General features: G+C 51.1%; 1 protein-coding gene across 2 annotated transcripts in view; it reads right to left on the bottom strand.

Annotated features, from left to right (window-relative positions):
• Positions 1-13,746, bottom strand: part of syvn1 (synovial apoptosis inhibitor 1, synoviolin) — a 110,383-nt gene extending 96,637 nt beyond the window's left edge. For both annotated transcript variants that reach the window (XM_069893861.1, XM_069893862.1), the window contains exons 1-2: positions 13,725-13,746; positions 10,196-10,519 (exon numbers count right to left, since the gene is read on the bottom strand). In XM_069893861.1, coding sequence (XP_069749962.1) covers positions 10,196-10,327 — 132 coding nt within the window. In that variant the 5' untranslated portion in view covers positions 10,328-10,519; positions 13,725-13,746. The remainder of the gene's footprint in view (positions 1-10,195; positions 10,520-13,724) is intronic.
• Positions 13,747-13,756: the final 10 nt, after the last annotated feature.

Here is a 13,756-nt window from a genome sequence, read left to right as displayed (position 1 = left end):
ACTTACAGGATTATGCTCATCAATCTCAGACTGCAGATAGAAGCAGTTTCCCAGACTGCCAATCCTAATTTTGATGTTCCTGTACTGCCTCTTTGATGGTGCGATACATTAAAATGTGGGCAAAACTCAGTAGGTCACACAGCAAGCATCTCGAGAAAGCAAAGGTATACAACAAACATTTTGGGCCTGAGCCCTTCATCACGGCCTAGTGGCTGGTGCTTCAATGTCACCGCCATTCGTTAAATAATAGATATGAATATTTATCCTGCGTGTGTAGTGTTTGTATGTGAGTAATATCTGGTTGTCTGTCTGCATGTTTTGTTTGTATGCATGTTATGTCTGGTTAGGAGTCTGTTTTGCACCAAGGCCGTTTTGTCAGATTGTACTTGTGCAATCAGATGACAATAAACTTTAAGATTTTATTTATAAATTTTTTAAACCACAATATTAATTACGTTAAATTCAAAATTTAAAAAAAATTATACATGTGGTATATACAAAAGAACCCTCCCCCCCACTTACCCCAAAATCCCTAAAAATAAGAAAAAAGAGATGCCAAGGAAATAAAGAATTCATAACTTAAATTCTAATATTGGAGGTTACCAAGCAGTGAGGGTTTTCAGAGAGTTTATCAAACTTACAAACCTACATTTTGTAAATATGAGCACCATATTTTCCAAAACAAGCAATCATTTCATAAACTATATGTAATCTTCTCTAACGGTATACAACTACGAAGTTCTGCGTGTCATCTTTCCATACCTACATTTCCTACATTTCCTCAAAACTGCTGAAGCAAATTGTACAAATTCAGTTTGATGCAGAGTTCATTTTAATTTGAGTTGTACAACCTTAATGTTACTCATTTTAAAAAAACTACATTGGATCCTGTGGAAACTTGACCCCTATAATTCGTCCCCAAAAAATTACCTACTTCCAACCAAAAATATCTGACTTTAGGACAGTGCAAAAAAGTTCCAATCTCACATCCACACTAAATCCTGCTAGATCAGATTTGTTTTTATCTATTTAATTGGATGACAATAAACTGGACTCAGCAGATACAATGCTGTCCTCTCAACTGCAGAGACCTGGGTTTGATCCAGCCCTCTGCCCGTGCATGGAGTTTTGCCCATTCATCTTGTGATTGCATGGATTCAACACCATTCCTCCTCTCCCCTCCACCCCTACAGGTGCTCCACTTTCCTTCCACTTCCCAATGACATGCAGTGTGAAAAATCAAATTGACTGTCAACCTTCCAAGAAGGAACAGGGAGATGATAGGAAAGAAGATCACAGGGAAATGCAAGTTAACATCAATGGGCTCCTTCTGCCTCAAGGGACAACAACTTACAGAATATACAAGCATGAACAGCTGCTCAGGCAACAAGTGCAATGGCCACCCATTTCAATTCTCCGCCACATCTGGGATGGAGATTGCTCAGAGGTGGCATCAACAGACAAGGAGAGTCGCACCCAATTCAGAAATCCAGTCAGTTTTGGCACTCTGCAGTGACAGGAGACAAGACGCTCCAACAGACTGCTCTGACATTCAGTTTAACCACAAGCAAACTTCACTAATTGCCTTGGGTTTCCCTCTCCCGTGAAACCCAATCGGTTCCCACATTATAGGTGGGCACCTGAAATGTACCCTAGTTCACATAGCACCGATTTCCACCTCCAACTACAATCTCTTTATAACATTCCCTGTCCACTCCCCAGATTCTACCCCTGATGCACAAATAAGCAGGGGATAGAAAGATATGCACGCAGAGTTTTCGTTTAATTAGGGCATCATGTTCAGTACAAATAGAAATATTGTGTTCAGTCCTGGTCACCTCAGGAAGGATATGGATGTTATAGAGAAGGTGCAGAGGAAATATACAAGTCTGCTGCCTAGATACGAGGGCATGCAACATGAGGATAGGTTGCATGAAAATGGGCCTTTTCTCCTTGGAGTGACAGGATGAGGGGTAGATGTATAAGTTAATGGGAGGCATTGATCGTGTGGACAGCCATTTACACCCAATTGATCTCCAAATCCCGTGCATTTTTGAATGGAGGGAGGAAACTCACACAGACAAGGGGAGACCGTCTGTGCTTACAGACAGTGTGGTATTCAAATCCCAGTCCAGCCCTTTGAGATTACTAAACCAGTAACATACGGTGCCAGTTATGACTCGTAGAACATTACAGCATAGGCGCTTCAATCCTCGGTGTTGTGCTGACCTATATATTCCTACCAAAATTTTAAAACTCTACCTCAAAACCCTCTTTCTTTCATCTGTGTGCTTAACTAAGAGTCTCTTAAATGCATCTAATGTTTCAGCCTCCACCACCACCCCTCGCAAGACATTCCAGACGACCACAACTCCCCCGAACCCCTGATGTCTCCTGAAAACGTACCTCCCTTCACTTTGTACAGTCGTCCTCTAGTGCTTGCTGTTCCCAACCTGGAAAAAAGTCCTAGCTGTTTATCTTATCTGTGCCTCTCAGAATCTTTTGGCCCTCTGTTAAGTCACCTCTCATCCCTCTGCTCTCCAAAGGGAAAAGTCCCACTCTGCAAACTTTGCCTCACAAGGCTCATTTTCCAATCCAGATTACATCCTCTCCAATAGCTTTCACATCCTTCCTTTAACGAGGTGACCAGAACTGTGCACAATATGCTCAGTGCGGTCTCACCAAGGGTTTGAACAAGCCTGAATACACCTGAGAGTGTCTGATCTCAGAAGCCAAGCAGGCTCAGGACTGTTCAGTACCTGGGGGAGAGATTCCCTGGGAACACCAGGGGCTGCAGGGGTGCTGGACAAAGTGCCTTAGTCAACAAAAGTTTAAAAATTTCATGTATGTTACATTCTGAATGTAGGATTACATGACAATAATGGAACCTTTAGCTTTAGAGTTGCAACATGACCTCTCAACTCAATACAGTACTCCTATTATTGAAGCCCAGGATTCCATTGGCCTTCTCAACTAACCTCAAGAGATGTATGGATTTGGACTCTAATGTCCCTGTTCTTCCACACTGTTAACTCTGAACCATCTATTAACAGGATCAACTTCCCACACAACCACAGCAGATCTCTGTGCCAAACCTAGTAAAATGAGGCACCAATGGGATCCTTCTACCTCAATATTCTCCTCTCAGTGAAAAATGGACCACATTTTCCACACCAACTGCAGCACAAATCCATTCCGATAACTAGGTACACAACAGGTGACTAGCACTGCCAGATCTTGTCCTTGGCAAAAAAAAAATCAGAACAATGCATCAGTCTCGAGTGTCATTAACCAGCCAAAGTTTCTCCAGGAGCTCCTTCTGGAAAGCAAAAGACAACTTTGCTACGTGCTGAAGCAAATAGTAAAGTCACAAGAGGTTTCAACTCAGCACAAGCTAAAAATACTTTGCCAAGTTTTTGGAAAGCCAGTGCAAATTGAGTCAAAACTTGAAGATGATCAGGTTAGAGAATAATTTTTCCAGCATCTCACAAGACAGCTAGCTACTTCAATCTTTTAAAACAGCCAACTTTCTGAGGTCGATTGTTAATTGAGCAACTACAGTTCCTGAGAGCACTGAAGTGGGCAAGGCTACCAGGCCAACATCAGGTCAACTTTAAACATACAGCATGTTATAAGGCCTCTCAAATATAACCATATACAGTATGGAAACAGGCCATCTTGGCCCCCCTGGTACACACCGATTTATGTGAAACTACACTAGTCCCACCTACCTGCTCCCTGGCAATAACCCTCCAACCCCCTCACATCCATGCATTCATCCAACCTCCTCTTAAATGACAGAATTGGCCCTGCCGCAACCACCTCTTCCGAAAGGTCATTTCACTCAGCCACCACTCTGAGTGAAGAAGCTTCCTCTTATATTACTCCTAAAGTTTTGCCCACTAACCCTTAACTTATGACCCCTTGTACCAATCTCCCCTACCCTCAGGGGAAAGAGCCTATTCACATCTACTCTATCTATTCCCTTCGTAAGTCCCAGTCTACTCAATCTTTCTCCATATTCAAGATACTGCAATTCAGGCAAAATTTTTGTAAACCTTCTTTGCACCCTCTCTTCCTTATTGATATCCTTCCTATAATTTAGAGACCAGAACTGCACACAATATTCCAAACTTGGCCTCACCAAAGCCTTACAGTCTCAACATCACTCCCCAGCTCCTATATTCTATGCTATGATTTATAAAGGCCAGCATACCAAAAGCCTTCTCCACCCCATCTACATGGGAATCCACCTTCAAGGAATGCTGAACCATTATTCCAAGATCCCTCTGCATTCCTCAATGCCCTCACTGCTTACGTCCTACTTTGGCTATTCTTCCAAAAATGAAGGACCAGCCCTGGTACATTTTGAAGGGTGGTTAAGAAACCAGAGCACCCAGGGGAAACCCACAGAGACACAGGGAGAATGTTAAACTCCTTAGAGAGTGCCAGATTCAAACCGGGTCACTGGCTAACCACCAACACTAACCATGCTGCCCTACAGGAACTCTATAGAGAGCATCCTGGCCAGATGCATCACAGTGTGGGTACAGTTGCTGCAGAGAAATGGATCAAAGGTCAATTCATAGTACCATAAGAATGGCAGAGAGGATCACTGGGGCCACCATCCTCCCCCATCGAGGTGATCTTCTGGGATTGTTGTCTGAAGAGGATGCGCAAAATCACTGAGGACCCCTACAACCCCGCACACATCGGGGAAGAGATACAGGAGCATCAGAGCCACTGAAGAACAGCTTCTTCCCACAAACAGTGAGGATGTTGGACAGCCAAAGGAAATGCTCACACTGACAGACTACGATTACATTTTATTGTGTACCATTACACATTTATTCACTTTTATATACAGATATGTACATTTGCTCTGTAGTTTCTCTGTCTGCATGTTACGTCTGCTTGTGTGCTTGTGCGTTTTGCACCATCGGGTCATACTTGAGCAATCGGATGACAAATAAACTTGAACTTGGTGTAAAGTTACCAGCAAATCAGAAGGCCTACACCTATTAAAAAACATCAGCAAAAGACAAATAAGAGGCAAACACTCAGCATAGAACTGGTAAAAAGAACAGCACCACTGTTGATAACTGTTAAATCTTGACTAGTTTCTGCCATGGGAACGCAAAAAAACCTCTCAACAGAAAGAGGTAACCGTGCTTGCATCCTTATTAGCCAAGCGTCTAATCTTGTTGCACTGGAAGTCTGATAGGTGCCCTTCAATTACAAAATGATTCAAGGATTTTATTAAACCGGAGAAAGTCAAATACACATTAAGACGGTCCACCGGAATTTTCCCCCCACCATAAATGGCAACCCTTTATTTTGTTGAATTACTTGTTATTACAGAGGTACCAAGGTGTTCAGGGAGTGGGTGTATGTAAAAATTTAGGCATATGTATGAGTTTCCCTGAGGCACAACGTGCATCTGTACAATGTGAACGAAGTTGTTTTTGATGTTCAAGAAATATACTTTGGTTAAAATGCCTCCAAACCAGGTCTGACTTAATGAACAATATTTATCCTTCACAAACATCAGGTCATTGTCACATTTTTAAAACAAAAATACTGTGGGGATGTGAGCAGTGGGAGAAACAGAGACACCATATTGAGGGTCGTTAACGACTGTTTTTATTCTAATTCAGCGCGCCCCTTTAAGGGCAGCATGAGCTCAGTCACCTGGTACATTGTGACATCATAATCGCTGCCCAGGGTGCGCGCTGGAAGGGATGCAGGAGTCAGAGAGAAACCTCTGACGACGCCATTTCCCCATGGCTGCCCCACCATGTGGCGATACATGCGGGGCTGGTTTGCAATGAGGATGTGCACCGCCACACAACCCCCCCCCCCCCACAAGAACCAGCTACACGTCCTGTCGCTCTGGTGGCCGGCCCTGGCACTTGGTCATGGCCATTTGCACTGGCTGTGATAAGTCCAGATGGGCCGCCTTCAGGCGGTCCACCGTAAAAAGTTCCTCTTTCCTCCCCCCCAACATCCAGGGTGAAGGTTCCGCTGAACTGGTGCAAGACTTTGTATGGCCCCTTGTACGGTCGCTGTAGCGGTGCATCTTGTGGTCCCCTCTGCACAAAAATGAACTGGGCCGAGTGGTGCTCTTTGGGGAGATGAAATGGTGGGGTACCGTAACATGCCGGGGGTGGGGGAGCTAGGGAGGCCAGTCGCCTGAGTAGGTCCTCCAGCAGGTTTTTGTCAGTGGCCGTGGTGTCAGGGTCTGGGCCGAAAAAACTCACCAGGCAGGGAAAGCAGTGCGCCATAGACCATCTCTGCTGCTGAAGCCTGCAGGTCCTCCTTGGGTGCCGTCCTAATCCCGAGGACCCAGGGTAGTTTGTCCGCCCAGTCTGGTCCAGAGAGCCTGGCCATAAGCTATGCCTTCAGGTGCCTGTGGAACATCTCCACCAACCCGTTGGACTGCGGGTGGTATGCTGTGGTGTGGTGGAGCTTGACCCCCAGGAGCTTTGCCATCTGAGTCCACAGGGAAGATCTGAACTGCGCCCCTCTATCGCTAGTGATGTGCGCCATGACTTTGGTCAACCAATGGATCACCCGTTTCAAAGTCCTGGCACACGTTTCAGTGGAGGCCTCCTTAATCGGGACATCCTCCAGCCACCTTGTGGCCCGGTCCACCACTGTGAGGAGGTAACGGGCCCCCTTGATCAACGCCAGAGGCCCGACGACATCAACGTGGATGTGTTGGAATCTGCAAACCACCGGGTCAAAGTTCTGGATGGGGACTCGCGTGTGTGTTGCTGGACCTTGGAGGACTGGCGCCTGGTACAGTTCCTGACCAGTTCCGCCACCTCTTTCTTCAGTCCGTGCCACACAAACCACTCCGCGACCATCCGCTCAGTTGTCTTTACCGCCGGGTGAGCAAAGTCGTGGATCAGATCACCCTCCAGTGGAGCAGGACCACCAGGCGAGGCGTGCCTGTTGAGACGTCGCAGAGCAATGTATTCAGGCTGCTGGGCACCAAGACATCCTTGAGTTTGAGGCCCAAGATGGCAGTCCGCAAGGCCTGCATCTCCTGTGCCTGAGCCAGGCTGGGTGCGAGAGTGTAGATGGCTGGACGGGAGAGCATATCCACCACGACATTGTCCTTGCCGGCCCTGTGTCGGATGTCACACATACAAGAGGTGGCGCTGCTGTCTGGCGGACCACGGATCCTTGACCAGTGCTTGAGTGAGGGGCTTGTGATCCTTGAAGACTGTGAACGGCCTGCCCTCGAGGAAGTAGCAGATGGCCAAATACAGCTCCAGCTGTAGCTGATGCGTCCACAGAGAGCGTCATGTACGCCTCCGGCCGCGGGTGCACCAGCAGCATGGTGCTGGCTAAAGCCTCCTTTGGAGCAATAAAAGCCCTGTCCGCCTCCTCTGACCTCGATAATGTCTTTTCTTTGGTGGCCGTGAGCGCGAACAATGGGCACATAATGCACGTGGCTGCGGGGATGAAACGGTGGCAAAAGTTCACCATCCCCACGAACTTTTGGAGGTCTTTCAGGGTGGAGGGTTTGGAGAAATCGCTGAACAGCCGCGACCTGCTCTGGCGCGGCCCCAGCCGCCGAAATCATGTGCCCCAGGAACTGGAGGGACTCCTTGCTGAATTGGCATTTGGCCGCGTTGACCATGAGGCCAAAGTCTGCCAGCCGGGCAAAGAGTGTGCGGAGGTGGGCTTTGCGTTCATCGCAGATGCGACTGGCAATGAGAATATCATCCAGGTAAATGAACACAAAGTCCAGGTCTTTTCCAACCACATCCATGAGGCACTGGAACGCTTGGGCCACGTTCTTTAGACCGAAGGGCATATGCAGGAACTCGAAGAGGCCGAAAGGGGTAATAATGGCCGTCTTACACATATCGTCTGGATGTACCGGGATCTGATAGTATCCCACACAAGGTCCACTTTGGAGAAGACCCGTGCGCCATGGAGGATGGCAGAGAAGTCCTGTATGTGGGGCACTGGGTACCTGTCGTGGGTGGTTGCATCATTCAACTGACGGTAGTCCTCACACGGTCTCCAGCCCCTGGACGATTTCAGGACTATATGGAGCGGTGACGCCCAGGTGCTTTTTGAGCGGGAGCCTAGAGAACTACTCCTTTGCCTGCTGGAGCTTCTCGGGCGGCAGCTGTCTGGGTCTAGCGTGCAGCAGGGGGCCCTGTGTGGAGAAGTGGTGGAAGACCCCATGCTGGGGCAAGGTGGTGTTGACCCGTGGCTCTAAGATGGCGGGAAATTCGTGAAGGATCTCGAACTCATCCTTAGCAGCGGCTACAGTGGCGATTTCGGGCCTGCGAGCTTCTGGTGTGTCCAGTTGGGTGGAATGGAACGTTCAGGCATTGACCAGCCTTTTGCCCTTCATGTCAACCAGTCGGCCGTGAGCTCTGAGGAAGTCGGCCCCTAACAGCGCGGTGCACACAAAGGCTAGGACAAACCTCCAGTGGAACTTCTCCTTCCTAATCTGGATCTGTGGCCTGCAAGTGTCGTAGGTCATGATGGTGGAGTTGTTGGCCGCCCGCAGGGTTCGATCTCGAAATCAGGTGCGAGTCTCTAATGCTGTGGGGGGGGGGGGGAAAAGGATGCTGAGCTCAGCCCATGCCCTCCAGGAATCGGCAGCTGGTGGATTTGCCTATCACATGAACGAGGCTGTTTGTGTGGCCAGCCATCGCAGCCATCAATGGCGGCTGGCCTGGTAGTTTCCCTGAAACCCACAGGGCTGGCAGCACTTACGGGCTTGCGCTCCCCAGCGCTGGTGGTAGAAACACAAGGTCGACTGGCCCTCCTCTGGCTTGGTCTTGGGAGCGGCTTGCGGTCGGCTGGCTCCTGATCATGCCACCTGGTTGAGGGCTGCCTCTTTCTTCCTATTTGTGCGCCAAAGGGCATCTGCACTGGCTGCTGCTCTCCTCAGGTTCGAGAAGTCTTCATCTGTGAGGAGCAGCTAGATGTCCTCCAGCGTCTGTTCCAGGAATATCTGGCGGAAGAGAAAACAAGGCTTGTGGTCTTCTGCCAGAGCCAGAATTTCATCCACCAGCACCAACGGATGCATTGATGGGGAGGTAGCCTGAAAGTTCCAAGCAGCAGGTCTTTGAGGGCTGTGTACTTGCCCGGAGCCAGGGGGTGGTGAATGATGTTGTCCATCCTCGCTGCCGTATCTTGGTCCAGAGCACTCAAGACATGATTGGACATCATGGTGTCTGAGAAGATGTTAAGAAGTTGAAATTATGCTTCCGCCTGCCCGAACCACGTTCTCAGTCGGTGGGTCCAAAAGGGGGGGAAGCTTGATGGAGACAGCGCTAACTTCTGCTGAATCCATGGTGTTTTGAGTCCAGAAAAATATTTGGGTTCGTCGGGGTCACCACTGTGGCAGTGAGAGTAGTGGAAGAAACACAGCCACCACATTGAGGGTCGTTAACGACAGTTTTTATTCAAATTCAGCGTGTCCCTTTAAGGGCAGCAGGAGCTCAGTCACCTGGTGCATTGTTACAGGGATGCAGGCGTCAGAGAGGAACCTCTGACGAAACCATTTGCCCATGGCTGCCCCGCCCCGTGGCAATACAAGTGGGGACAGTTCGCCACGAGGATGTGCGCTGCCACAATATTTATGCAAATGGTTTGCCAACTGCTTTTGTTACAGCAGTAGAAAGCAATCTTCATTAGCCATTCAGCAACTTAATTTACAAAAGGTGTTTTTTTTTTTGCTTTTTACAACATCACAAACTTTGCATTGTTTGTCTTGTTTTCACCAATCAGTGGCCTATTTTCCACTGGCACCCTGTCCCAGGTATTAACTGGGAATTTACTGGGACATGGTCCAGTGGAAAAGGAACGCTGTCTGAACACCAGCGTCAAATGATGTCATTTTACTCTGAGGATTAACCACCTCTCCCTACTCGTATCCCTGGCGTTTGCTGACGCCGGCGTGCTGATAAAACCAGTGGAAAAGGGACAGCAGAAAGTCACCCATTTCCAGTTGAAGGGAGAACACTGATCCCCAGGGAGTTGTTTTCAGTGGAAAAGCCATTAGTGTCTCAGTTAAGGGTGGCCCAGTGGAAACAGCACAAAGGGATTCCTATGCTGGGACCTGCACAGCATATTTAATTAGGATGCCAGTGGAAAAGGGACTAATGTCATCCTGATAATGATTCCAGTAGCCCTCAACCACATGCCCACTACTCACCGCCATGCTGGGGCTGGACTTGGTGAGGTACACCACAGTGGGATAGAACTGACGCTTCAGGTAATAGGCATGAGTGATCACTGTAGTCGTGAGCACAAGGCTGGTGGCCGTTGCCAACATCGACCGGACCATCTCGCTCCTCCCTGCAGTAAGCAGTTTGCTGGAAGAGTCCCGGGAGACTGAATCCCGGATGTGGATGGAGACAGAAATGACACCAGCACACTTCGTGCTGCGCCTCCACACGGCTCAGCTGGGAACTTTTGAGAGCTTTACCAGTCAAATCTTGCTGTATCTCCACAGCAAGGGGTGGGAAGGGTGACAGAGCTGCAAAAGAGGGAGAAAAAGGGAAGATTATTGACACCTTGAAGCTACAATAAGTAAAGATTCCATTATACATTTTAGAATGTAACATACATGAAATTCTATAACTTTGTCTACCGTTAAGGAAGCAGAGAGTGGCCACTTTGTCCAGCATCCCACACAGAAAAGAGGCCCCAAACTAGATCGAACTTGCCACCCCAAGTTTACGAGAGGGTGACGTGTTTATGGTAGAATTGGCCAAAGAGAGGAGGGAAATGGAAGAACGAATTAGATATTGCACTTAAATGTCCAGAGGGAGGAGGAAGTTACTTTAAATTTAGTTAGGGACAGGCGAGTAAAGGAGCTATGATGGGGAATTGCTTTAAGGAGAGTCCCAACTCCCCAAATCTGCAGTAAGACTAGAACCTCAAGGAAAGGGCAATGTGTGTGCAGAGTTAGCCAGTTAGCCAAAGTGGGGGTGAAGAGAATTAGGAATGACATTTCTATGGCTAGGGTGGGGTGAGGTGTGATCACTCTTCCCTCCTCTCCCCCCCACCTTAGGTTCTCTCTTTTCCTCCCAACCCCCACCCAACCCTTCCCAGGGTCTCTCTTTCTTCCCCCCCCTCTCCCCTGGATCTCTCTTTCTTCCCCCTCTCCCTGGATCTCTCTTTCTTCCCCCCTCTCCCCTGGATCTCTCTTTCTTCCCCCTCTCCCCCTGGATCTCTCTTTCTTCCCCCCTCTCCCTGGATCTCTCTTTCTTCCCCCTCTCCCCTGGATCTCTCTTTCTTCCCCCCTCTCCCCTGGATCTCTCTTTCTTCCCCCCTCTCCCCTGGATCTCTCTTTCTTCCCCCCTCTCCCCTGGATCTCTCTTTCTTCCCCCCTCTCCCTGGATCTCTCTTTCTTCCCCCTCTCCCCTGGATCTCTCTTTCTTCCCCCCTCTCCCTGGATCTCTCTTTCTTCCCCCTCCCCCTGGATCTCTCTTTCTTCCCCCCTCTCCCCTGGATCTCTCTTTCTTCCCCCTCTCCCCTGGATCTCTCTTTCTTCCCCCCTCTCCCCTGGATCTCTCTTTCTTCCCCCCTCTCCCCTGGATCTCTCTTTCTTCCCCCCTCTCCCCTGGATCTCTCTTTCTTCCCCCCTCTCCCCTGGATCTCTCTTCTTCCCCCCTCTCCCCTGGATCTCTCTTTCTTCCCCCCTCTCCCCTGGATCTCTCTTTCTTCCCCCCCTCTCCCCTGGATCTCTCTTTCTTCCCCCCTCTCCCTGGATCTCTCTTTCTTCCCCCCTCTCCCCTGGATCTCTCTTTCTTCCCCCCTCTCCCCTGGATCTCTCTTTCTTCCCCCCTCTCCCCTGGATCTCTCTTTCTTCCCCCCTCTCCCCTGGATCTCTCTTTCTTCCCCCTCTCCCCTGGATCTCTCTTTCTTCCCCCCTCTCCCCTGGATCTCTCTTTCTTCCCCCCTCTCCCCTGGATCTCTCTTTCTTCCCCCCTCTCCCCTGGATCTCTCTTTCTTCCCCCCTCTCCCCTGGATCTCTCTTTCTTCCCCCCTCTCCCTGGATCTCTCTTTCTTCCCCCTCTCCCTGGATCTCTCTTTCTTCCCCCCTCTCCCCTGGATCTCTCTTTCTTCCCCCCTCTCCCCTGGATCTCTCTTTCTTCCCCCCTCTCCCCTGGATCTCTCTTTCTTCCCCCTCTCCCCTGGATCTCTCTTTCTTCCCCCCTCTCCCCTGGATCTCTCTTTCTTCCCCCCTCTCCCCTGGATCTCTCTTCTTCCCCCTCTCCCCTGTCTCTCTTCTTCCCCCCTCTCCTGGATCTCTCTTTCTTCCCCCCTCTCCCCTGGATCTCTCTTTCTTCCCCCTCTCCCTGGATCTCTCTTCTTCCCCCCTCTCCCCTGGATCTCTCTTTCTTCCCCCCTCTCCCCTGGATCTCTCTTTCTTCCCCCCTCTCCCCTGGATCTCTCTTTCTTCCCCCCTCTCCCCTGGATCTCTCTTCTTCCCCCTCTCCCCTGGATCTCTCTTTCTTCCCCCCTCTCCCCTGGATCTCTCTTTCTTCCCCCCCTCTCCCCTGGATCTCTCTTCTTCCCCCTCTCCCCTGGATCTCTCTTTCTTCCCCCCTCTCCCCTGGATCTCTCTTTCTTCCCCCCTCTCCCCTGGATCTCTCTTTCTTCCCCCTCTCCCCTGGATCTCTCTTTCTCCCCCTCTCCCCTGATCTCTCTTCTTCCCCCCTCTCCCCTGGATCTCTCTTTCTTCCCCCCTCTCCCTGGATCTCTCTTTCTTCCCCCCTCTCCCCTGGATCTCTCTTTCTTCCCCCCTCTCCCCTGGATCTCTCTTTCTTCCCCCCTCTCCCCTGGATCTCTCTTTCTCTCTCTCCCCTCTCCCCTGGATCTCTTCTTTCTCCCCCCCCAGACTCTTTCTTCGCCCCACACAATCTCCCACTTTCTCACACCCCAACTTCCCAAGGGTCCCTCTTTCTCCACTCCAACCTCCCCCTGTCCCCCGCCCCCTCTGTCCCCCTCCTCTCCTCCTCTGTCCCCCTCCCCCCTCCCCCTCCCCGTCTCCCTCCCACCCCCCCCCTCCCCGTCTCCCTCCACCCCCCCCTCCCCGTCTCCCTCCCACCCCCCCCCTCCCCGTCTCCCTCCCACCCCCCCCTCCCCGTCTCCCCTCCACCCCCCCCCCTCCCGTCTCCCTCCCACCCCCCCCCCCGTCTCCCTCCCACCCCCCCCTCCCGTCTCCCTCCCACCCCCCCCTCCCGTCTCCCTCCCACCCCCCCCTCCCCGTCTCCCTCCCACCCCCCCCCGTCTCCCTCCCACCCCCCCTCCCCGTCTCCCTCCACCCCCCCCTCCCCGTCTCCCTCCCACCCCCTCCCTCCCTTCCCGTCCTCCCTCCACCCCCCCCTCCCCGTCTCCTCCCACCCCCCCTCCCCGTCTCCCTCCCACCCCCCCCTCCCCCGTCTCCCTCCCACTCCCCGTCTCCCTCCCACCCCCCCTCCCCGTCTCCCTCCCACCCCCCCTCCCCGTCTCCCTCCCCCACCCCCCTCCCCGTCTCCCTCCCACCCCCCCTCCCCGTCTCCCTCCACACCCCCCCTCCCCCGTCTCCTCCCACCCCCCCTCTCTGTCCCCCTCCCATCCACCCTCTCTGTCCCCCTTTCACCCTCCACAATCTATCCATGCTCTCTCTTTCTCCACCACTAACTCCCCACTGTCACCCACCACCACCTCATGCCCCCCGCTCCTCCGCCCACCTCAGGCTACACAGGTAATACCTCCTGATCGA

The sequence above is a fragment of the Narcine bancroftii genome, chromosome 8, assembly GCF_036971445.1.
Source record: "Narcine bancroftii isolate sNarBan1 chromosome 8, sNarBan1.hap1, whole genome shotgun sequence".
Taxonomy (NCBI): domain Eukaryota; kingdom Metazoa; phylum Chordata; class Chondrichthyes; order Torpediniformes; family Narcinidae; genus Narcine; species Narcine bancroftii.
Note: the sequence above shows the minus strand (reverse complement) of the source record. Positions and strands in the feature narration are given on the sequence as shown.